Below are 25,324 nucleotides of genomic sequence, written 5' to 3' on the forward strand. Positions count from 1 at the left end.
AGTAGGAGTACAATTGATTTTATTATACATTAAACAACTAAGTTCCAGAATCCTGTAATTGGTAATATCATGGGGGGGCGAAACAAACAACTTCATGCTTTTAGAACAGGGTAAAGAGATTGCTGGCCTTGGAATAAAACTTAACACTGAGGAGGTGGTCTTCTCCAAATGTCATGAGGATTAAATGAGACAACGCAGGTAAATTAAGAATATCGCAACAAATAGTAGTTGACATTATTAATTAGGTAAACGCAAATATATTACAGATCTATGTACAAAATTCTCTATAGGTACACATAGACTACAATAATTCTCAATACTAATACGTACATATATTTTCATTTTTTTATTTGTGCTAGTAGAGCTACTGGAAAAATCAGCGGTTAGGGTCGGGCTAGTAGTAATTTAAAAATAAAAACATTGTATATAATAAAATTTAAAAAATAAAAACATTGTAAGAGCTGCTTCGGAAAACTATGCTCCACGAGTAGCACCTGTTGGAGAAAAAATAATCCTTTTCGCCGGAGAACTGAGGAGTCTAGGAACCTTTCTTTTGTGAGAGTCGGTCCCCAACCGGATCTGAGTCAGCAGCGGAACTAGGCTGCCGCACACGTTGGCGCGGTGTGTGGGGGTGGAATTGGCCTCCGCACCGCGAAAGATCCATCCCGGAAGTAGTTATTGGTCGTCTCCATGCGCCGGTTCCTGGGCGTCGTAGAGCCAAGGCGCGAGGCTCGGACCGAGAGGTAGAGCTGGAGGGGACGCTAAGCGCCCTCCGCCCGGGACGCCAACCGCTTAGCCAGCGGGGCTGGTCCCGGCGCCATCATGCTGCTCTTGCCGAGCGCTGCGGACGGCCAGGGCACCGCCATCACCCACGCTCTGACCTCTGGTACGTGCCCACTCAACCCCGGCTCCGTCCCGCCTTAGCCGCCCTTGCCTCAGTCCTCCACCTGCGCGACCCCGAAATCGCTCTGCCCTTGTCCCTGGCGACTAGCCCCCGGACGTGTGGGGCCGTGACGCCAGTGCCTTTCTGCTCCGGGCTATACAGCTATCGTTGCCCAGACCGAAAGGAAGGAGGGAGGGGGCGTCTTCTTTCTGCTCCTACAGTTTCTTTTTCTCTCCCGGCTGCTGACTCATGGATCAGGCGGAGCAGTTCTGGACCGAACCCTCTAGTACCGTAAAAAGGTTCTTGTAAGCATCTTCTTGCCTAGGGCAAGAGATTGCCCCAGTGAGCTCCCACGTGCCTTGGGTCGTACAAAGCCTTGCTGCTGGTGCTCTGTTAAACACCTTTCTCCCGCTCTGCGTTTGCTTCGGCTTTGTTTTTTAAATGTCAGAACTCAGACACTGCTCCTCATACTTAGTATGAAAAGATCGTTGCCAGTACTGCTGCTAAGATTTGTGTAGACAGACTTCTTAAGGAGTCATTGAGTGAGTGTTGACCTGCTGCTGTAGTTTTTTCAATGTATAGCCCAGGACAGTCGTGGGTATTGTAAACCTAGTCTCCAGTTTCAGCGATCCACATTAATTACCAGTACCACTCATAGAGACAGTTGTCGGATGTGATTCTGAGCATATCTCGTGGCCCATGTTGCGTTCTGCTCACAGAAGTCTGTGTAATCTTAACACCTGAAGGAAAAGGCTTGAAGGGTGATCTTAAAAACTGCATCCCTGCCACACAGCTAGTCCTTCTTGAACATAGTGTTTGAATCCTCTCCTGTGTATGGTACAGATCTTAATTTCCCAAACCAACTAAAGCATGAAAAATCAGTTATTTTTAGAAAATTGTGGCCATTAGGTACAAGGGGAAACATATTTGATTTACTTGTTGCTGGACACAGTAAAACTTTTTGCATTCGTATGACTATGAAATTAAAATTAAAGTGTTCAGTTTTTTTTCCTGACTCACTACTTTTTGGGGATTGTTAATATACAGATGTACAGTGATTTATCTCTGCTTCTCAGGACTGATGATAAAGCCTTACTTTGATACAACAGTTTGTGGTTTTCAAAGTGGTTTCAAAATGTGGTTTGTCATTCCGTCTTCCAGGGAAACCATAGAAGATAGATGTTGTTCCCATTTTACAGTTGAAGACATGTCTGACTCATTTCACGTAGTCACTAATTGTCAGACCTAGACTAAATCCAGAGCTTCTGATTTCAAATCTAGAATTTGTTTCACTATAGCATAGCTGTGTCAGTAAATCCTCGTTAGCTGCTTGGAAAATTGTCTTCCAGAACAAATCATTGCTAGTGAATTCCTTTTTTTTTTTAAGATGTTTTGTTTATTTGACAGAAACACAGCGAGAGAGGGAACACAAGCAGGGGGAGTGGGAGAGGGAGAAGCAGGCTTCCCGCGGAGGAGGGATCCTGATGCGGGGCTCCATCCCAGGACTCTGGGATCAGCCGAAGGCAGACGCTTAACAACTGAGCCACCAGGCGCCCCCATTGCTAGTGAATTCTTAAAATTTTTAAAAGCTATCCAAATTCAAGGTTTTATTTAAGATTTTTTAAAAAGATTTTATTTATTTGACAGAGAGACACAGCAAGAGAGGGAACACAAGCAGGGGGAGTGGGAGAGGGAGAAGCAGGCTTCCTGCTGAGCAGGGAGCCGGATGTGGGGCTGGATCCCAGGACCCTGGGATCGTGACCTGAGCCGAAGGCAGACACTTAACAACTGAGCCACCCAGGCGCCCCCAAAAATTTTTTTCTAAAAACAAGTCAAAATAAATAAGGGGCTCCTGGCCTTCAGCTCAGGTCATGATCCCAGGGTGCTGGGATCGAGCCCCGCATCGGGCTCCCTGCTCCGCGGAAAGCCTGCTTCTCCCTCGCCCACTCCCCCTGCTTGTGTTCCCTCTCTCTCTGTGTGTGTCTCTGTCAAATAAATAAATCAAATCTTTAAAAAAAATTTTTTTATGAGGTTAGTTTTTTATGACAGTTTATCATTTATTTATTACAGTTACTGGTCTAAAAGGAAAGCAGTTGGCAACACTTCTCCCTGTTCCTCACCTTCCTCTCATATTCTCAGAAAAGTTTTTATTTATTGTTGACATTGCTGAATGTTTTGTCATCTAACTGGAAGAGGTTGATGGAATACTCTGCAAGTACTAGGAAACGATTATTGCTAACCCTCATGTTAACTGGAATGCAGGCATACCTTGTTTTATGGCACTTCACTTTATTGTGCTTTGGTGATAGTGCATTTCTTACAATTGAAGGTTTGTGGCAACCCTGTTTTGAGCAAGTCTGTCAGCAACTTTTCCAACAGTATTTGCTTACTCTGTGTCTCTGTCACATTTTGGTAATACGGTATTTCAAACTTTGTCATTCTTATGGTGATCTGTGATGTGACAATGACTCGCTGATAGCTCAAATGATGGTTACAGTTTTTTAGCAATAAAGTATTTTAAAATTAAGGTATATACATGGTTTTTTTAGACATAATACTCTTGGAATTTTAATAGCTTACAGCATACTGTAAATAGAACTTTTATGTGCACTGTGAAACCAAAAAGTATATTTGATTCACTTTTTTGCAGTGTTTGCTTTATTGTGGTGGTCTGGAGCCAAACCTGCAATATCTCCCAGGTGTCCCTATGTTTCTTTAGTTGATGGTTTTAAAATTACATTCTGATACTGTTTTGATCTTATGTTGCCTTGAAACAGATTTTTTCCATGCAATACATTGAAGCCTCTCTTAACGCTTTCAATCACAGCCTCAACACTCTGTCAAGTTGAACCTGTGGGAAGATGGTTTGAAGCTTTTGTTAAGAGGAGAAACAGAAATGCTTCTGCCTCTTTTCAGGAACTGGAGGATAAGAAAGAATTATCAGAAGAATCAGAAGATGAAGAATTGCAGTTGGAGGAGTTTCCCATGTTGAAAACACTTGATCCCAAAGACTGGAAGGTATTTAATAATCTGAATCTTTTGTTCAGTCAGATGCTTTGTGAGGCATAGGCAGTTTTCCCACGAGTTTTCCATCAGTAAGCCATGTTTTGAGATGTTTCAACAAGAGAACCATAACTGAGCACCTGTTTATTAAGCTCTGAGTGGGATAGCGCTAGTCATAGGATACCATCTCTGCTGGAGAAATCCAGGAAGTGTTCACAGAAAACATAATGTTTGAGCTGGCCTTAAAAGGGATGAGTGGCAGTTCGTGAAGCAGAGAAGGGAGAAAAGGTGTTCTGGGCAGAAGGAATAGATCTGCAAAGACACAAAGGAGTAAAGAATGTATATCACCTCTTTGGGGATTAGTGAAGAGTAGAGTAGGTAGGGTACTTGAAGGGTGGTTGTGAGAAATTAGTCCTGAAACAAGACTCTAGACCAAATTCTGTTGTACTGTCCTCTTTATGCCATGCTAAGGAAGGAATTAAGATTTTTTTTTTTTTAAAGATTTTTTATTTATTAGAGAGAGACACAGCGAGAGAGGGAACACAAGCAGGGGGAGTGGGAGAGGGAGAAGCAGGCTTCCCGCTGAGCAGGGAGCCTGATGCGGGGCTCGATTCCAGGACCCTGGGATCATGACCTGAGCCGAAGGCAGATGCTTAAAGACTGAGCCACCCAGATGCCCCAGGAATTAAGATTTTATTTTCAGGGCAGTAGGAAGTCATCAAAAGTTTTAAGCTAATTTTAGCAAAGTAATTCTCCTGGCAGTACAGAAAATTGTTTGAAAAGGGAGGGCGGGGCTGGAGGGGAAGTGAGTAGTTTGCTGTTACGGGGCTAGTGCAATAATCCAAGCCTACAGATGCATACTTGAGCTAAATATATGGCCGGGTTTTGAGGAAGAGGGAACATGTGCTTTTTTTGGAGGTAGACTTGATAGAGCTTGGTGACCTTGACTGTGTGGTACAAGAGAAGGAGATGTACTTAGAAGACCTCTGCGCATTCCAGCTTGAATGACCTGCTGGAGTGTGATGTCAGTCACCAACATTAGGATGCAGGAAAAAGGAAGTTTGTGGGGAATGTGGTGTTTGTGTTCAAGTTTGGCTATGTCAGAGTTGAGGTTCTAGTAATGTACTGATGAAGTCTTCTAGTAAATGGTTAGAAATTGGTCTGTGGCTCTAAAAGAACGATAAAGTCAAAAACATTTGCAAGTCGTTGGGAAGTTGTAGGTGGTAGTTGAGCCTGGGGGAATTAAATGACATCAGCCAAGGAGAAGAATATAGACAAATAGGTATCCTAAAGCTTAAGTAGGCATTAGTATAATACTTAAATATGTATACCGTGGAATTAGAGTGCCAGAATTCAAATCTGGTTCTGCCCGCTTTGTGTGCTGGGATCTTGGGAAAGTTACTTGACACGTCTGTTTCGTGCAGTGAGATTGCTAACAGCTCAAAGGAGTATAGCGAAGATTAGTGCAGTGTGTATATAAAGCACTTAACCTAGTGCTTGACACGTGAGAAATACCAGACAGATAGTGGATGATGAGTTCCTGTCTCCTAGCTTGTGAGGGTTAAATGAGTTAAAGTATATGTGTAAAGCACTTAGAAAAGTAAATAAGCACTCAGAATGTTAGCTGATTCACATACTGTCATCAGTTTTAAAAGAAAAGGACTGCACGTTGAGGAGCCTGAATAGTTAACGGTGGGCAGAGGCGGAGGAGCAGCAAGACACTAAGAAGGGTGAAAGAGGCCGAAAGAAAACAACGAAAGAGCCATTTGTTAGTTCAGCTAAGGTTTGTTAAACATCAGGCCCTTCTAGAAACTAAGAGAGGAGGAAGTCTCAAGAAGGACAAAACAGTCACCCGCGTCACTGCTTTGGAGAGGTCAGTCACATAACGTGAATAATGATGAAAACCACCGAGTTTGGCACACGAAGGTAGGTGAGCACACTGAAAGCAGTTCTGGTGAATGGTTCGGGAGGCAAGCAGTTACAGCTGGGTTGAGTGATTAGGAGGTGATGAAATGGAGACCACAGTGCAAAATACTCTCTTTCAAAGCTGGGCTGTAGAGAAAATACTAACTTCAGAGAAAGGCGGGGTCAGGAGAGCATAGAATTGGGGACCACTGAGGTCTACAAGAGAGAAAAGGAAGAAAGGTGGAGGTCTTTGGTATGGAAAAGAGGAGGTGATGTCAGAACAAGGTAGCGGGTTCATACATTGGCTCAGTTAGTCGTTTCTTTCAACAAACGGATCAAGCATCTGCTTCGTAGCAGATACTGTTCTGGGGGCTGAGGAGTCTGCCGAACAAGACAGTATCACTGCTCCCACATAACTTCTATTCCAGTGAGGAGACAGACAATAGGTAAACAATCAAGGACAGGGCCGTCAGGTACTGGGCCAAGAAGTCGAACAGGGTGCAGTGATGGAGTTTCCAGATAACTGCTTTAGGCTGAGTGGGCGGGGAAGGCCTGTGGAGTTGACATTTAAGATAAAACCTGAATGACACGCCAAGATCAGGGAGAATGGCGTTCCAGGCAGAGAGCTTGTGCGGGGGCAGAAAGAAGTTCACAGTGTGCCAAGAACTGATGAAGGCAAATGGGTGGAATAGGTGTGGATGAGGGAGTGGTGAGGGGGTTAAGGAGCTATAGTCACTGGAAGGCCCTTGGAGAGTTGGAAGCAATGACAGTTTGTAAGTACTTCAGGGGAAACCAGAAGGAACAGAGATGGGCAGAGAAGTGTCTATTTTTAATAAGGTGATAACATTTAAGCTGAGACTGAAGGATGAGAAGATGGCAGCCATGTGAAGAGTGGGGGAATGTGCCAGGTGGGGAGAACAGCATGTGAGGAGAAAGGGCTTGGTGTCTGCAGTGAACTGCCAACACCAGTCTTGTATTTGGAAATGAGTGACCAAGGTAGAGTGACAGGCCAGGAATAGCGAGCGAGAGATGGAGGTGCTCCGTGCATCTGGGGCTCAGAGGAGAAGTCTGTGCTCAAGTGAACTGGGGAGTCATAAGCATTTACAGGGTACTAACTATATTCTAGCCCTGGCATTCGCTCACATCAGCCAGGACCAAATTATAGAGAGAGACAAGAGAAACCCCAGAACTGAGCTTTGCAGGTCCTGGAGAAGCCAGTAAGAGTGGCTGAAAAAAGCTACTGGAAGGTGGGACGAAAAGAGTGAATGCACAGAAACATTAAAGGAAGGTAATCTTTCAAGGAAGGCGTCGGCTGTGCCACCACTGGGAGCTGAAGTCAAGTGAGAACAGATGAGTGATCTTGGGCTTGGCACCTGGAAATTCATACTGAAGAGAGCAACCTCATTGCACCTGGGGTGGGAGTGGGTGGGGCAGAACCAAAGTGGAGTGGTCTGAAAATGCATGCTAAAGGAGGTAAATGTGTGGACGGCTTTTTCAAGAAGTTGAATGTTGATGAACAGCAGAGAAATGGAGATAGAGCGGTTAACTGGAAAGGGGATCTTGGAAGTATTTTTAGGATGAGAGCTAACGGGCACCTGGGTGGCTCAGTTAAGCATCTGCCTTCAGGTCAGGTCATGATCTCAGGGTCCTGGGATTGAACCCCGCGTCGGGCTCCCTGATCATTGGGGCGTCTGCTTCTCCTTCCTGAGTGGAAGGAGAAGCAGACGCACATGTGCGTGCACTCTCTCAGATAAATCAATAAAATCTTAAAAAAGAGGGGGGTGGCGCCTGGGTGGCTCAGTCGTTAAGCGTCTGCCTTCGGCTCAGGTCATGATCCCAGGGTCCTGGGATCGAGCCCCACCATCGGGCTCTCTGCTCAGCGGGAAGCCTGCTTCTCCCTCTGCCTCTGCCTGCCGCTCCTCCTGCTTGTGCACGCTCTCTCTGTCATATAAATAAATAAAATCTTTAAAGAAAAAAAAGGTTGAGAGGTAACAAAGCATCTTTTTATAAGGATGAAGATAATCCAGTTGAAATTTAGGAAATATCTGAAATATCTGAAAGAAGCTCGTATTTTTGAGGAGACTTAGAGAACCAGGAGGAAGGATGGAGTAGTTTCTCTTGGTAGGACAGGCTTTTTCAGTTGTGAACGGAGGCAAAGGGAAAGATCTATGGATGCCAGTAGGGTGGTAGAAAGATAGGTAGGGATTTGAGTAGGATAGTTGACATTTTTTAGTTAAGCAGGAGGCAGGGCTGTTGATAAGAGGGTGGAGAAGGATCTGAGAGGTTTGAGGAGTAATAGAGACATAGTAACCTTAGGGAGTGGAAAGGTAAACCAGCTGGAACGAAGTATTATTGCCAGGCATAATGAAGAAGCCCATCCATATGAACTTTGCAGTCCTGAATTTAAAGGGAAACCAGTCAGCCCTGCTTGACTTTTTCTTCCCATGTTACATGCCTTCAACTCCCTTTCCTCCCCACTCACTTTCCGATACTAGATACACTCTTTGAATTCTGTAGGGAGACTTCAGTTGCTACTTCAACTTGTAAAATCACAAGGATGTTAACCCAAGCAGAAACAAAAGCAGGTATTTCCTCTCCGGAGAAGCCTCATCCCTCAGTTTCTCAAAATTTCCATCCAACCTACCTTCTTTGCTTAACATGACTCCTAGTCTTACCGTTGCCCTGGCCCAACCCTGTGGGCTGTGATAATACTTCCCTCTCTTCTGAAATCTTCTGGCTATATCCTGATTTAAGGATGGCCATAAGATATTAGTAGGTGATCTTGGACTTGGCACCTGGAAATTCCCATGTAAGAGAAAAATGGGCTCAACGGTCAAGTAAGTTTGGAAAATGCTGGGTTTTGCGGGTTTGCTTGCATGTTTTTTAATTGCAGGACTCCTCAGAGCCTTTATTAGGCTTCTGTGCATACAAAGCATCACAAAGGCTGTTGATCACAGTCCACATTTCCCAGACTTACTACAGAATCCATTTTATATGCAACGTCTCACTGGACTCCTCTATTATGGGAAGCACTGTTTTAGGGTACCAGCACAAGGGATAAGATATATTGCTCCATTTCACACTTGACTCCCTTTTGTGTCTTTATCAGAACCAAGATCATTATGCAGTACTTGGACTTGGCCATGTAAGATACAAAGCTACACAGAGACAGATCAAAGCAGCTCGTAAGTACTTAGTTCTTTGGAGATAATCCAATATCTGATACAGGAAATGTTATCTTTTTTAAAAAAGATATGCATGATCATAGTCTATAGCCATAAATCTAGATTCAACAGCATTTGATACATGGTCATAACAATGCATAACCACAGTCTCCTTTACCTTCAGAACCAGAAAAAAGCAATCATTCTCATGCAGGGGCTTTTTCACTGGGAATAAGAAATCAGAGGATGGGTGGGTAGGCGTGTTTGTGACCAAGATAAAGAACATTCTTCCAGTGGCAAGCTTTTAAAAAAGTAGTGTTTCATTTCCCTTTAGAAATATGGCCAGCTGTATTTAGTGGAAGCTGCCTTGTTACTTAGGTTTTTTAATGTTATTTTGTGGTTTAGGTTACATTTTTATTGATACCACCCTGAGTCTTCTGCCCAATGAAGAATTATCTGATGCTTTACTGCTTTCTTCATTAAAAAGATAAAAATTTGGGGGGAATTCTTGGGAACCTAGTCTTCACATGCTTTATAAAACACCATCCCCTTAGTGCCCTACACACCGTTCGGTTCACGTGGTTAATAAAGTTTGATGAAAGGGGTGAAGGTGATTAGTTTTCTGTGTTTTATCTTAGAATGTTCTGCCCTCCACTCTAGAGAATGGATATTGAGGTCAGAGGAGGTAAGATTGTGACCATAATGGAAAAGGAGTTAGGGAGTCAAGGCCAATCAAGAGGAGAAAGTATTGTACTTGGAGGAAGATGGCTGAATGAGACCCATCTCATGTTGAAAAATACTAGTTGAGACTAAGTATAGTAGATAAACTCAAAATTTTCTCCACTAATGCCAATATTTAGGAAAATCACAGGAAATATTTCTAATAAGGTGAAGGAATTTATGAGATTATTTTAGATCTATTCAGTTTCTTAAAAAACTGGCATGGTTTTAGACTAAGCATATGTTAATGCATATGAATAGTCATTGCAATATACATAAATGCCAGGGAAATTCATTTGCCATGGAAAAATATTTGCAAAGTCTTGCTGTATGAAAGAACAGCATACAAATACCGAATGAGTTGATACATATAAATTTGTGAAAGAATTGGAAGTGATTTAGAACTATGAAAACACTTGATGTTTTAAGGTGAAGGAGTTGGGTTTTTTTTCTTTAAAGATAAAAAATGTACAATAAGCTGTAAAAGAAACATTTCTTTTTTTTTTTTAAGATTTTATTTATTTATTTGACAGAGAGACAGCGAGACAGGAAACACAAGCAGGGGGAGTGGCAGAGGGAGAAGCAAACTCCCCTCAGAGCAGGGAGCCCGATGTGGGGGTTGATCCCAGGACTCTGGGATCATGACCTGAGCCAAAGGCAGACGCTTAATGACTGAGCTACCCAGGTGCCCCTCATTTGTTTCTAAGTCCATTCATTTTATTGGCATAATAGAAGTTAATTTTTTAATACTCTATAGCCAGAAGCTTTGCAACCCCAGTGCATCAGATTAACCTTAAGTAAAATTATAATTCATTCGCTGCCACTATGTTGATATTCTCAGTATTTATTCAAAAGGAAACTGATGTTCTCTTACCTCTGTCATTATAAAAAAAAAAAGGCAGTTGCTTGCTTTAGCAGTAAAGCTGCTTTCTGAAATTTAGTTCAAAAGTAAAAATGTGAAGTTTAACATTTACAAATCTGTAATTATTAGCACAGAGAAGCCTAATAAAAATAAAAATTTTACTGCATTTGAGGTCCTTCAAGTTCTTTTTTTTTTTTTAAGATTTTATTTATTTATTTGACAGAAATAGCGAGAGCAGGAACACAAGCAGGGGGAGTGGGAGAGGGAGAAGCAGGCTCCCCGCAGAGCCGGGAGCCCGATGCGGGGCTCGATCCCAGGACCCTGGGATTATGACCTGAGCCAAAGGCAGACGCTCAATGACTGAGCCACCCAGGCGCCCCGAGATCCTTCAAGTTCTTATATCCTGTTACACACATATAAAAAGACTTTTCTTTTTGTCTAATGTATTTTGAAGTAATGAAAATGAGGAAGTCAGTGAAAGGTGAATAAAATAAGTGGTCTTTTTTTTTTTCCTTCTCTGCATTGTCTGAAAAGAATAAGTCACTAGAAAAGTTGAATGATGCGTTAAGAAAAAGTACTTGAATACTAAAAGTGGGATTTCAGCTGCTTACATAATTTTGTTTTGAAATAAAATTGCCAGCCAGGCTGGCAAATGATGCATGTAGGATTGATTTTCTTTACATGGAAATAAAGTCTTTGGTGATTTGAATTTTCTAAATTTAATAATTTTAGTTCAAAATATTTCTGACATTTTAAACTGAAGCTGTTCCTTACGCTCCTTAAAATTAAAAATCCTGGGGCGCCTGGGTGGCTCAGTCAGTTAAGCGTCTGCCTTCGGCTCAGGTCACAATCCCAGGGTCCTGGGATCGAGCCCCACATCGGGCTCCCTGCTCCGCAGGAGGTCTGCTTCTCCCTCTACCACTCCCCCTGCTTGTGTTCCTGCTCTCGCTGTGTCTCTCTCTGTCAAATAAATAAATAAAATCTTAAAAAAAAAAATTTAAAAATCCTGGGGCGCCTGGGTAGCTCAGTTGTTAAGTGTATGCCTTCAGCCCAGGTCATGATCCCGGGTTCCTGGGATCAAGCCCCGCATCGGGCTCCCTGCTCCTCGGGAAGCCTGCTTCTCCCGCTGCTTGCCGTTCCCCTCGCTTGTGTTCCCGCTTTCGCTGTCTGTCAAATAAATAAAATCTTTAAAAAAAAAATTTAAAAATCCTGTTTAGAGACGTTTTATAAAAATAGCAATACGACTGTACAAAAAAAGCCTTTTTGCTAATGTAACCTCAAAACATCCCAGAAAGTGTCTTCGGTGGGAGGAGAAGGGCATATCTTTGAAATTTCAGTAAACAACTGCTGCTCGCAAATTACCCTTGTTTCTTTTTCAGGCAGTGTTCTTTGGCCTCCTTTATTTTTAATATTGAGAAATATCTTTTGCCCCCTTCACAAGAAACAATGTAAGGCAGCCTCAGGACTTCCTAATAACACATGGATGAATAAAGATTAGGCAGAAAACTCGAGAAAAAACCAGTGCAGCATAAGAAGAGACTATCCAACAAAAAATGGAGACATCACCTCTCTTAGACTTAGAAGATTTCAAAGAAAATTTAAGTATCTCCTCATGTGGTCAGTAAAATATGAAGACACTGCTCTGGGGGTGTGGTGTAAACATGGCGGAAAGAGACTAGGGAGAAATAAGTAGAATTGTGTGGAAACTGAAAACATGAGAGCAGAATTTAGAATTCCAAAGGTTGACATACTGATTAGAAAAACAGTAGAGCAGAGGACAGGAATGTTCCCAAGATTCAGAGAGAAAGAATAAAGAGATGCCAGATTTCTAAGAAGTCAGAATAAATGTCACAAACCGTAATTGCAAATAAAGAAGGAAACTTACCAATTTATAAGAAGATACATCTTGGAATTAAGAATGTTTGCGGACATGTGATTTAGGTTTCACTGCCCAGCACACTTCCTTCGAAATTCATAGGAGAGCAGTGTGAGTTAGGCTGTGCTGCACAGAATCCATTTTGCCAGCAGGTATGGAGGCGCACTGCAAAGCTGATATGGCTTCCCCTCTCTGCCCTGGCCCTGGAAGCAGCCTGTGCTCAGTTTCTCTAGCGCCCCACAGTGCTGGAATCATCACACCTCTGAACTATCTGGTATGATTGATAATAGTTCCTAGGTACATAGCTTCCAAGCCTTATAGTCTGACTCTTTCAAAGATTCTGTGAGCTGCCTAGTAACGTTTAATAAGTTCCTTTCTGCTTAAACCAACTAGAAGACAAAAATGCTTCTTCTGGAATGTTAGTGAAGAAGCTGATGATATACCAGACTAAAAAAAAAAATTGGAGTTCAAAAAAACAGAAATGTACTTGTCAGTTTTTGAAGCCCTGCAGTATATGTAGAAATTACTAACTTTATTATGCCTATAAAAAGAATTGTACACAAACGTTTATAGCAGCCTTATTCACCATACCCAAAAACTGGAACCACCCAGTGTTCACCAGCAGGATCATGGATAAGCAAACTGCTATATATTCATACAGTAGATTAGTGCTCGGTGGTTAAAAAAAGAACAGATAACTAAGACATGCAGAAATGGTGATGAATCTCAAAACATTGGGTTGAGCAGAAAAGATACAAACTATAATTCCATTTACATGAAGTTCAGGAGCATGCAAAAGTTGTCTATGGTGAAGAAAGTCAGGTGGTAGGGCATGGGAGTTGACTAGAAAGAGTGAAGGGAACTCGGTGATAGAAGTGGTCTGTATTTTCTTTGGTGGTAGTTATAGGGGTTTATACAATTGTCAAAATTCAATGTAAATTTTATTTTAATTCAATAAAAGATGTGATTAAGCAAAAAATCACTTGGGAAATCAGATACACTGGGGCCTAGAAAGATACAAAAATTGTATTAAGAGATTATTTTTGTAAAAGTAAAATCATTGCCTCTGAAAACTTAAGGGATGGCGATTAGAGCTGCACCATAAGTAAGTTCATTGCCTTAAACTGTTACTTTTTAAAAAGAGGGAAAAATAAAATGGGCATCCAGTTCAAATGTTTAAAAGAATAGCACCAAGAAACATAGAGGGAAAATTAGAAGAGATAAAACAGCAGTATCCCAAAGTGGATTTATAAAAAGAAAAAATAACAAAATACAGAAAGAAAACCAAGATATTTTTAATGGAGACCACTATTAAATGTAATAGATTCAAAAATTTTGATTAAATGAACTTTTTTGAGGGGCATCTGGGTGGCTCAGTCAGTTAGGCATCTGCCTTCAGCTCAGTTCATGATCAAGCCTGGAGTTGGGCTCCCTGCTCAGCAGGGAGTCAGCTTCTCTCTCTCCCTCTGCCCCCTCCCTGCTTGTGCTCTCTCTGTCTCTCTCAAATAAAATCTTTTTATTTTTTTTTTTTAAGATTTTATTTATTGGACAGAAAGAGACACAGTGAGAGAGGGAACACAAGCAGGGGAGTAGGAGAGGGAGAAGCAGGCCTCCCGCGGAGCAGGGAGCCGGATGCGGGGCCCGATCGATGCCTAACAACTGAGCCACCCAGGCGCCCCAATAAAATCTTTTTTAAAAAATGCACTTTTTTGAAATTGAGGAAGAAATTTTAAAGGCAAATGTTTTAAAGATCTTATTTGAGAAAGAGTGCACACGAGTGGTGGGGGTGCAGAAGGGGAGAGAGAGGGAATCTCCAGCGGACTCTACGATGAACATGGAACCCAACGTGGAGCTTGATCTCATGACCCTGAGATCGTGACTTGAGCCAAAACCAAGAGTCGGTTGCTTAACTGACTGAGCCACCCAGGTGTCCCTAAATAGGAAGAAATTTTAAAAGTTATGAAAGAATTACCTCTTGAAAAAAATGTTTTTAGGGGCACCTGGCTGACTCAGTTGGAAGAGCATGCAATTCTTGATCTTGGGGTTGTGAGTTTGAGCTCCACAATGGGTGTGGAGATTACTAAAATAAATAAACTTTTAAAAATAATAATAGCAAATTTAATTTAACAGCACATTAAAAGAATACCCACGAACAGATAGGACTTCTCTCAGGAATCTAACTTAGGAAGTATATTAATATAGCTAAATCTATTTATAATTTAGATAACATGTGATTTCCTAAGTAGTGAAAAATGTTTAAAACACAATTTAATAGACATTCCTTTTTGATAAATAGAACTTTGCAAAAAAATACAGTTAATTTCCTACTTTGGTAAGTATTTCACACCCACAGCCAACAAACTTAACCATGTGATGTTAGTGATATTACCATTAAAATCCATGGGAGAAACTAACCTGCTTATTATTTTTTATGCTATTTTAGGAGTATAGTTTAGTGAATTAAGATATTAAATAAGAGAACTATTGGAAGGAAGAAAAGAAATATATTATTTGTAGGTAATATTAGGCCCTACCTAGAAACCGAAAAAAGGGTTGAGTCAAGTGGCTAGATGCAGGAGAAATATGCAAAAATAATAGCTTTTGGAAGTTACCATCAAATTTATTAGGAGGGTATAATCATTTTAAAGATGATCCCAGAGCAAGAATAGTTAACCAGAAACAAACCCTGATTAAATTTACTGTAATAAAGGAGGCATCATACATCACTGGAGACGGGAAGGATTATTAGATGTTATTAGGACTTCAAATAATGAAAGGTTTAGATATTTACTTGAATTTGTTAAAATTCTAAAAAAATTTAAAGAATTTTTTAAAAATTTCATTTCTGACCATAGAAAATATTAATGAAACTACAAAATATATTAAAATTGTTGAGAATGATGAAGGCTACCTTATAAGTACTGAAAAAAATAAATGATCAGTAAATATAAATAAAAATGACTGATATATAGTATATATGTTTATACATATATATGACACATATACATATGTTATATATGTAAAACTCCTATTTTGAGGACTTTTTCCCCCATCATTTAGGGTTCCCATTAGGTTAATTGGCAGTGCAAATCTTACATCTCAAAAAGTAGAAGTTTTACATATATATATAAATACTGTGTATGTATATGTCATGAATATATATGTGTAGATAGGCATAATGGATATTTGTATGATACATATCACAAAGAAAACGACAACAGTATTCATAGAAAAAGCATTTTAGAAACAAATTCAGTAGGTAATCACTTTTTAAATTACAGCTGAGGTATTAAGAAAATTGAGCTTTGCTGAGCAGGAGTAGAACAGGAGGGAATTTGGGGGTCTCAGTTTTTTCATTGTAAAATTTAAAATGTGACTAGATAATCTCTAACATCCCTTCTAGTTCTAAAATTCTTTTTTTTTTTTTTTTTTTTTTATTTGAGAGAGTGAGTGGGAGAGCGTGAGCAGGGGGGAGCAGAGAGAGAAAGAGAACAGACCCCCTGCTGAGCAGGGAGCCTGAGCTGGGGCTCGATCCTGAGACTCCAGGATCATGACCTGAGCTGAAATCAAGCGTCAAGACATTTAACTGGCTGAGCCACCCAGGTGCCCCTGATTACACTTATGTTTTAAAAAACCATTCTCTCTCTTTCTCTCTCTCTCTCTCTCTCTTTTTTTTTTTTTTGGCAAGTTTCCTCTCTACATCCCCCACAAGCATCACAAGCTATTTATTACTTAGTGTTACATGAGAGAATGGTTTCAAGTAGTACATGATTTAAAACAAAAGAATGTTTTAAAACAGGTGATCACTTCCCTTAAACTCGTAACTTCTGTTTATAATCTTTTTGGCAAATGTAAAGTGCTCAGTTATTAATACAGAGAAGAATGCTTTAAGAGTGATCAGTAAGATTCTTTAAAAACAATTTTCTTTGCCTGAAGTGTTTGCTACAAGGACCTTAGCTCAATTTTGTCTCTGTGCCTTGTTAACTCTTACTCATTTGCTTGGAATTACCTCCTGTCATCCATTCACCTAAACCAAATTCACCTATCTTTCAAAGTCGTTTTTACTTCTGATGTACTGTTTTTCATAGTGGCTATACCAATTTACAATCCTACTGGGGCGCCTGGGTGGCTCAGTCTGTTAATTGTCTGCCTTTGGCTCAAGTCGTGATCCCAGGGTCCTGGGATCGAGCCCCACGTCGGGCTCCCTGATCAGCAGGGAGCCTGCTTCTCCCTCCCCACTGCTCACGCTTTTTCTCTCTCAAATAAATAAATAAAGTCTTAAAAAATAATTTACAATCCTCCCAACAGTGCATGAAAGTTCCCTTTTCTTTGCATTCTCACCAAAGCTTAGTTCTTGTCTTTTTGATAATAGCCGTTCTGACTGGTGTGAGCTGATATCTCATTCTGGTTTTGAATTGCATTTCTCTGATGATCAGTGATACTGAGCATCATTTCATGTGTCTGTTGGCCATCCGTATGTCCTCTTAGAAAAATGTCTATTCAGGTTCTCTGCCCATTTTTTTAATAGGATTATTTGGGGGGGGGGTTGGTGTTCATTTCTAGGAGTTCTTTATGTTTTGGATATTAACCCCTTATCAGATATATCATTTGCAAATATCTTCTCCCATTCAGTAGGTTGCCTTTTTAGGCCATTATGTTTCCATTTTTATTTGTGTCAAAGTTTTTTTTTTAAGATTTTATTTATTTATTTGACAGAGACACAGCGAGAGAAGGAACACAAGCAGGGGGAGTGGGAGAGGGAGAATCAGGCTTCCCGCCGAGCAAGGAGCCCGATGCGGGGCTCGATCCCAGGACCCTGGGATCATGACCTGAGCTGAAGGCAGACGCTTAACGACTGAGCCACCCAGGCACCCCATCAAAGTATTTTTTTAATTTCCTCTGTCATTTCCTCTTTGACCCATTAATTGTTTAGTAGCATGTTGTTTAGCCTCCACAGGTTTGTTTTTTTCCTGTGTTTTTCCTATAATTGGTTTCTAGTTTCATACCATTGTGGGTATAATAGATGCTTGGTATAATTTCTGTGTTCTTAAATTTATTGAGACTTGTTTTATGGCCTAACGTGATCTATCCTGGAGACTGTTCTATATGCACTTGAGAAGAATGCGTATTCTGCCATGGTTGGATGGAGTATTCTGTTTGTTAAGTATATCTGGTCTAATGTGTTGTCAAAGCCAGTGTTCCCTTACTAATTCTGTTTGGATAATTTGTCCATTGATGTAAGTGGGGTATTAAAGGCCCCTATGATTATTGTGTATTACTGTCAATTTCTTTTTCTAACCATCAGTTTTTTTATATATGTATTTCGGTGCTTCTCTGTTGGGTGTATAGGTATTTACAATTGTTATAGCCTCTCGTTGGATCTCTTTATCATTAAGTAATGCCTTATTTTGTCTCTACAGTTTTTGTTTTAAAGTCGATTTTGTCTGACATAGTATTGCTACCCCAATTTTTTTTTCTGCTTCTATTTGCATGGAATATTTTTTTCAGTCCCTTCACTTTCAGTCTGTATATGTCTTTAAGCTGAAGTGAGTCTCTTGTAGGCAGCATATAGATGGGTCTTGTTGTTTTTAAAGATTATTTATTTGAGAGAGAAAGAGAAAGCACAGAGGGTGAGGGAGAAACAGACTCCCCCCGCTGAGCAGAGAGCCTGATGTGGGGCTCAATCCTAGGACCCCGAGATCATGACCTGAGCCAAGGGCAGATGTTTAACCAACTGAGCCACCCAGGCACCCCAGTGGATCTTGTTGTTTTATCCATTCAGTTATCCTGTGTCTTTTTTGAAGCATTTAGACCATTTACATTTTAAGCAGTTATTAATAGATATGTACTTATTGCCATTTTGCCAGTTGCTTCCTGGGTTTGGTTTGGTTTTGGGGTTTTTGTTTTTGTTTTTTGGGGGGTTGTGTATTTTAGAGCTCTTGTCTGTTTCTTTATTCTCATGATGTCTTCCCTCCTGATATAATGACTTTCTTTAAAGTTAGGCTTAGATTCCTTTATTTTTTTTTTTGGTATCATAGGTTTTTGATTTGTGGTTATCATGAGGTTCATATTAAAACATCCCACGTGTGTAATAGCAGTCTATATTAAAGTTGATGGTTGCTTAAGTTCAAACACATTTTAAAAGCACTATTTTACTCCCTCCCATGTTTTATGTATATGGTGTCATATTTTACATCTTTTTATTTTGTGTATCTGTTGACTGATTTTTGTAGATAACAATTGATTTTACTACTTTTCACCTTTTTCCCTTCATGCTGGCTTTATATATCTGTCTTCACTGTATGTTTGCTTTTACCAATGAAGTTTCCCTTTCACCATTTTCTTCTAGTTATGGCCTATTCTTTTCACTTAAAGAATTCTCTTTAACAGTGGCGCCTGGGTGGCTCAGTTGTTAAGTGTTTGCCTTTGGCTCAGGTCATGATCCCAGGGTCCTGGGATTGAGCCCCGCATCGGGCTCGCTGCTCCGCGGGAAGCCTGCTTCTCCCTCTCCCACTCCCCCTGCTTGTGTTCCCTCTCTCACTGTGTCTCTGTCTGTCAAATAAATACACAAAATCTTAAAGAAAAAAAAAATTCTCTGAACCCTGGGATCATGATCTGAGCCAAAGGCAGATGCTTAATGACTGACCCACCCAGGCGCCCCATGCTACTCCCTTCTGACCTCATAGTTTCTGCTGAAAAATTGTCCTTATCGAGTTCCCCTTTTATGTAACTATTTCCTTTTTCTCTTGCTGTTTTTAAGATGCTCTTTTTATCTTTAATTTTTACTATTTTAATTATTACGCATTGAGGTAGACCTTCTGGGTTTCATTCTTCCTTTGCGGGGCTCCCTTTGTGTTCCAAAGCTGGATGTCTATTTCCTTACAGGTTGGGGGAGTTTTCGGCCATTATTTCTTCAAATAAGTTTTCTGCCCTTAACTCTGTCCTTCCATGACCCCTGTAATGCAGATGTTCTCTTATACTTGATGTTGTTGCAGAGGTCCCTTAACATGTCATCGTTTTTTATTTTTAAAAAAATTTAAAGATTTATATTTATTTCTCAGAATGAGAGAGAGAGAGCATAAGCAGGGGGAGCGAAAGGCAGAGGGAGAAGCAGGCTCCCCGCCGAGCAGGGAGCCCGACGTGGGGCTTGATCCCCAGACCCTGAGATCATGACCAAAGGCAGAAGCTTAACCAACTGAGACACCCAGGCGTCCTACAGGGCCTCATTTTTTTTTTTTAATTCTTTTTTTCTTTTTGCTGTTCGGCTTGGTTGCTTTTCATTACCCTGTCCTCCTCATCGCTGATCCATTCTTCTGCATCCTCTCATCTGGCCTTGATTCCCTCTAGTTTGTTTTTCAGGTTTTCTGTCTTTGTTGAAGTACTCACTGAATCATCCACTTTTCTTCTCTCCAGTCCAGTGAACATCTTTATGACCATTACTTTGGGCCTTTAATCAGGTTAAATGCTTATTTCCATTTTGTTTAGTAGCTCTTTTTTCTTGGATTTTGTTTCGATCTTTCATGTGGATCATATTCCTCTCTCCTCAGTTTGCGTGACTGTGTGTCTGTGTATTAGGTAAGTCAGCTCCCTCTCTTGTTCTTGAAAGTAGTGGCCTTATATAAAGGTGTCCTGTGGTGCTCAGTAGTGCACTCCCCCCCACCGGTCACCAGGCCCAGGCCCTCCAGAAATATTTTGTGTGGGGGCTGCAGGCACCCTCCTGGTATAGACTGGTCCAGGACTAGTATGGGTGCAGTGGTAGGCCTGGCTTGCCACCAGCACAGCTGGTTCAGAGGTCAGGCTACAAGTGTTGAAGCTGTACTGGTGGTTGGGGCTGCCCCCTCTCCTCTGTCCACAGTTGGTGTGGAGAGGCCCTGGTTCTGGCCGGGGCTCCCTACCAGGTTTGGTGGGATGGGAGCCATTTGTGATGGGCACCTTTGGGTGGGGGGGGCTCTACAGGGGACCATGGGGCAAGGCAAGTAGTGTTAGCAAGGTAGTTGGAGAGTGTCACGACTGGCTTCCACCAGCATCAGGGCAGTAGGCTGAAGGAGGGCAAGGAAAATGGTACCTGCCTGCGTATTTCTTTCTGGAGAAAGTTCCTGCAGATCCCTGCCCCTCTGGCACATGTCCTGTAATTAGTAAATCTCTCACATATAACCCACGTGCTTTTCATGTTGCTCCCTCTGTGCTGGGTCTCAGAATGAGTGCTACAGTGCACTGGCCCTTTAACATTTTAGCAGAGGGGCGCCTGGGTGGCTCAGTCATTAAGCGTCTGCCTTTGGCTCAGGTCATGATCCCAGAGTACTGGGATCGAGCCCCTCATCAGGGCTCCCTGCTCAGCGGGAAGCCTGCTTCTCCCTCTCCCACTCCTGCTTGTGTTCCCTCTCTCGCTGTGTCTCTCTCTGTCAAATAAATAAATAAAATCTTTAAAAAAAAACAAATAAAATTTTAGCAGAGTCTCAGTATAGCCTTCCAACTCCTGGAGTGAAGCCCCACTCATTTTCAAAGCTATATGTTATGGGGGCTCCTCTTCTCTGTGTGAAACTCCAGGGCAAGGGTGCTCAGTAGGGGCTTGATCCCCCACTCCTCAGGGAGGACCCCTGCATCTGTGATATCCTTCCTTCAACCCCAGTGGGTTGCCACACTGGGGATTTGGTTCCAGACTACATCTCTTCCTCTCTTCCCCTGACAATGTGGCTTTTTCTTTACATCTTTAGCTATGGAAAAGCTGTTCTATTGGTCTTCAGGTCCTTTTCTGAGTTGCATTATATGTAGTTGCAGTCTTGATGGGTTCGTGGGAGGAGGTGAGCTCAGGATCCTCCTACACCGGCCATCTTCCCAAGCTCCTCATTTTTATTTTTAGTTTTGATGCATAAAGTGACAAATTGTCTAAATCTGGCTTGTTTTGTAGATAAAGCAATGGTTTTAAAACATCACCCAGACAAACGGAAAGCAGCTGGTGAACCAATAAAAGAAGGAGATAATGACTACTTCACTTGCATAACTAAAGGTAAGAAAATTTAGTCAGGAATTTCTAAAAGTGATGATTTATTAAGTTCTGGGGTTGGATTTCTAGTGTATATTCTGTAGTTAATTTAACTATACCATGACATTTCAAAACACTTTTCAGTTATAGCTGGTTGTTTCTGATAATCTGCCCCAGAGCCTCACTACAACAAAGTGAGGTTCTCCCAACCAGCATCATCAGCAGTACCTGGCAGCTTAGCAGAAGCTTGGGCCCCACCCCAGATCTCCTGATACAATCTACATTTTAATGAGGTCATCAGGTGATTCTTAGGAGAAGTTCATCCTAGAGTTAATTCATCATAAATGTTACATCTAACAAGGATACTAAATTCTCCATTTCAGATACTTCGTGGGACTACATTGTTCCTCAGATGTTTTGCTAATTGAAATCCAAAAATTGATTATATCCTGCTATGGACCCCAAGACAGTTTATTGCTCTTTAAATAACCATGTCTTCATTAAGCAAATAAATATAGGTTGTTGCCATTTCTAAATGTGTCCTTAAGTGTGATTTTATTCCCAACACGGGGCTTGACCGCACAACCCTGAGGTTAAGACCCGAGCTGAGATCAAGAGTCGGCCGCTTAACCGAGTGAGCCACCCAGGTGCCCCTGATTGTGCATTTTGATGCTAAATTTTTAAAATCGTGTAGACACCTTTCAAACTTACTCTTTTTTTAGCCCATTCTTACACAGTGCTAAAGATGCTAAAGATTCTTTGATTTTTTTACAGCCTTGGAATCTAACGGTTAAATTTCTCTCTCTTTTTCCTCGGAGTCATGCATTCTTAAGGGTTGAATATTTAACCATTTTGTTTTGTTATGTGCCTTCCAGAAGAGATTCTGAAGGAAGTTGTGAGGTGAGATTATATCCCAGTAGTGCTGGAGGTGTCATTACCCAGATTCAATCTCTTCCTGCCCATAAGCACACAAAATTTTTAAATATGAAAACATTTTTTTTGAAGGAAGGGGATTTTTTTTTCTCACAGGAAGAAAATGTAGAGGCATGGTAATGCGACCTTATCATTTTTTCCTCAGCTTATGAAATGTTATCTGATCCAGTGAAAAGACGGGCATTCAACAGTGTAGATCCTACTTTTGATAACTCCGTTCCTTCTAAAAGTGAAGCAAAAGACTGTTTCTTCGAAGTGTTTTCCCCAGTGTTTGAAAGGAATTCTAGGTGAGTTAAAGGATCCCCTTGTGATCATAATGCTGTGTCGGCTTGCCGCATGTGCTTCCAGGCGTCTGCATCTTTCCTCTGGTAAGAGTTTGTGCTCTCCTCCTCTCCAGAATTGAGCCCCTCTGGTGAACCTACTGCTCTTAATTTATTTTGCTCTCCGAACAGAAGTTCTGCCTTTCCATGGCGAGATTCCTTATCACCTCATAGGATGTTTTTCTTTTAGATTTCCTTTGTGGGAAAGAACAATAGCTGACTTTATATAGTGTGATATTGTTACTTAGGTGATGGGAATTTCCCGTTCTTTTTCTTCCCCTTTACTAATGTGCTTGTATTCTCTTTGGCCCCTTATCATTTGATAAAGCTTTTTTTCTTTCTGAACTGTTTCTTGGAGCACTTCATTATCATAAGATTCTCTGACAAAGGATGATATAACTTTAATATTAGTGTATGTGTAATTTATTTCATTAAAGTCAGTTTTTAAATGGGTATATCAATATTCTACGTTTTTGGTTCCATCTGCGCTGGAAGGTTTCCTTAGAGCACAGCTTGGCTGCACATTGGCATCACCTGGGGAGCTTGCAGAACTGCTGATGGCTGTGTTCCACCTGGAGAGACTGTGATTTAACTGTGATTTCGATTTAATGTGTTCGGAATGTCTGTCGGGCATTTGAATACTCCCAGGTGATTCTTAATGTGCAGTCGGGTTTGAGACCCACTTTTTTGGTTTAGTGCGGCTTATAATATTTTCTCCGCCCACTCTTCTCAGTTTTGTTTTGTAACAGTGTTGAAGGTGGTAAAAACTAAATAGTGTAGTATCTTTTGTTGTGAAACAGTTTCATAGAGTAGAAAACATGGGTCAGTAACAAGCTCAGGATCCTTGCAGAGATGATGGGTGAGGTGCTGAACTGAGAAGTCTTACTCTTTGGGGGATGGTCATGGTGCTGAGGGGGTGGGAATCATCTCTCTGTATTAACATTTTAAAAAAATCTGGGCCTGCAGGTTGCTTCTGTACTGCCTGTTTAGAGGGAGGAGGAAGTGTGCCTGGGAGAGGGGGCTAGCATCTGTTCTTCCTAGCCAGTGTGGCAGCTCCTCATTTATGGAGCTGAAGACAACCTGATGATGAGAACACTGTTTGATTGTTTCCTCCCCAACCCTGTCTACCCTTGTCCTCTCTCATGGCACCTGCATTGTTCAGTACCCCACTGCTGATCTTCCAGCTCCATCTCTTAGTCATAGGGAAGGGAGATTATAGGGGATTAGTAAAAATTGTTTTTTTAATAAATTAGCTTGTCTGTTGATCTTTATACAAAATTTTGAATTGACTTTTTCTTTTAATATTTCAGATGGTCAAATAAAAAAAATGTGCCTAAACTTGGTGATATGAATTCATCATTTGAAGATGTAGATGCATTTTATTCTTTCTGGTAAGTGACTACACTGTTTCTATGATGCTGTCATTTTTTAAAAGGATATTATTGGGCGCCTGTGTGGCTCGTCATTAAGCATCTGCCTTCGGCTCAGAGTCCTGGGTTCGAGTCCCACATCACGGGCTCCCTGCTCGGCGGGGAGCCTGCTTCTCCCTCTCCCACTCCCCCTGCTTGTGTTCCCTCTCTCGCTACCTCTGTCTCTGTCAAATAAATAAAATCTTTTAAAAAAAAAGATAATTATTCAATAAATACTTGTTCATAAGTTACTCGTTCATAAATTAATTGAAGGATAGGAGAATGCCAGAACCTTTCCTGAACAAAAGCACTCTATTCAGAAATAATCATAAAGGTTTTCACATAGTGCTGTATTATCTATGTGATGTTTAGGCTTTCATGATTTTTTAATCTGTTTTCTAATCAGATCTTGAGATGTCAAGCATGCTATAGTGGTAAAAAATGAAAATTAAGGAGCCATTTGATTTCAGTAAAAATAAATACATTTTCATTTGTCTTGCTAATAAAAATACTTGAATACATGAGGAAGGCAGTGCTTTTTTGTGTAACTAATTCACTAATGTTTAACAAACACAATATTCCTGGCCAATTCGTAATTCCATGTGCTATATTTTCTCATTAAGTATCTGGTAAATGAAACCTAAGATTAATGTGAAACAAAAATGACCAAATTTAGCTCTATCAGTTGTAGTTGCCTTTTCCCTTCAGACGGTACAAATCAGAGATGCAGTAACCACTTTGTGGGATACCTTAAGACTTGACAGACTAGGACAGGTAAAGGTAGGGAGAGCTTTAACAAGTCCCAGGCAAGAGAAAAAGCCAGTGGAGATGGCAGGGAGGTGTGATTTTAATTTAGGGGTGATGGATGAACTTTTAGGTTTTCATACCAAATACAGGGTCATTTAAAAAAGAAGAAGATGGCTTGAGCATAGTGTTAGTCCCACCAGTGGGGGGTGGGGGTCTACTAAGACAAACTCATCCTCTTGCCATTAATGTTTCTTAGAATTACGTTCATCTAACTTAATTTTAAAAGGAAGATTTTTTCATTTGTTTTGGCTTAACTTTGTTTTTATCTATGTTAGGTATAATTTTGATTCTTGGAGAGAATTTTCTTATTTAGATGAAGAAGAAAAAGAAAAAGCAGAATGGTATGTATGTAAGTCACTAATAAAGGAAGATAGTTATTTGGTTCCTTGTTGTGATGTTGTATAAATGTACTGCATATATTTTCTCAAATAGTTTTGTGTATCCTTTTTTGAGTGTTTT

At 40.9% G+C, this 25,324-nt stretch overlaps 1 protein-coding gene across 1 annotated transcript in view; it reads left to right on the top strand.

Annotated features, from left to right (window-relative positions):
• Positions 1 to 605: 605 nt before the first annotated feature.
• Positions 606 to 25,324, top strand: part of DNAJC2 (DnaJ heat shock protein family (Hsp40) member C2) — a 35,044-nt gene continuing 10,325 nt past the window's right edge. The window contains exons 1-7 of the mRNA XM_028118257.2: positions 606 to 886; positions 3,711 to 3,901; positions 8,901 to 8,976; positions 21,322 to 21,420; positions 22,475 to 22,616; positions 23,960 to 24,040; positions 25,141 to 25,206. Of these exons, the coding sequence (XP_027974058.1) occupies positions 823 to 886; positions 3,711 to 3,901; positions 8,901 to 8,976; positions 21,322 to 21,420; positions 22,475 to 22,616; positions 23,960 to 24,040; positions 25,141 to 25,206 (719 nt within the window). The 5' untranslated portion in view covers positions 606 to 822. The remainder of the gene's footprint in view (positions 887 to 3,710; positions 3,902 to 8,900; positions 8,977 to 21,321; positions 21,421 to 22,474; positions 22,617 to 23,959; positions 24,041 to 25,140; positions 25,207 to 25,324) is intronic.

The sequence above is a fragment of the Eumetopias jubatus genome, unplaced genomic scaffold (assembly GCF_037043125.1).
Source record: "Eumetopias jubatus isolate StellerSeaLion01/CBP00866 unplaced genomic scaffold, mEumJub1_p1.0 scaffold_14, whole genome shotgun sequence".
In the NCBI taxonomy this organism is placed as follows: domain Eukaryota; kingdom Metazoa; phylum Chordata; class Mammalia; order Carnivora; family Otariidae; genus Eumetopias; species Eumetopias jubatus.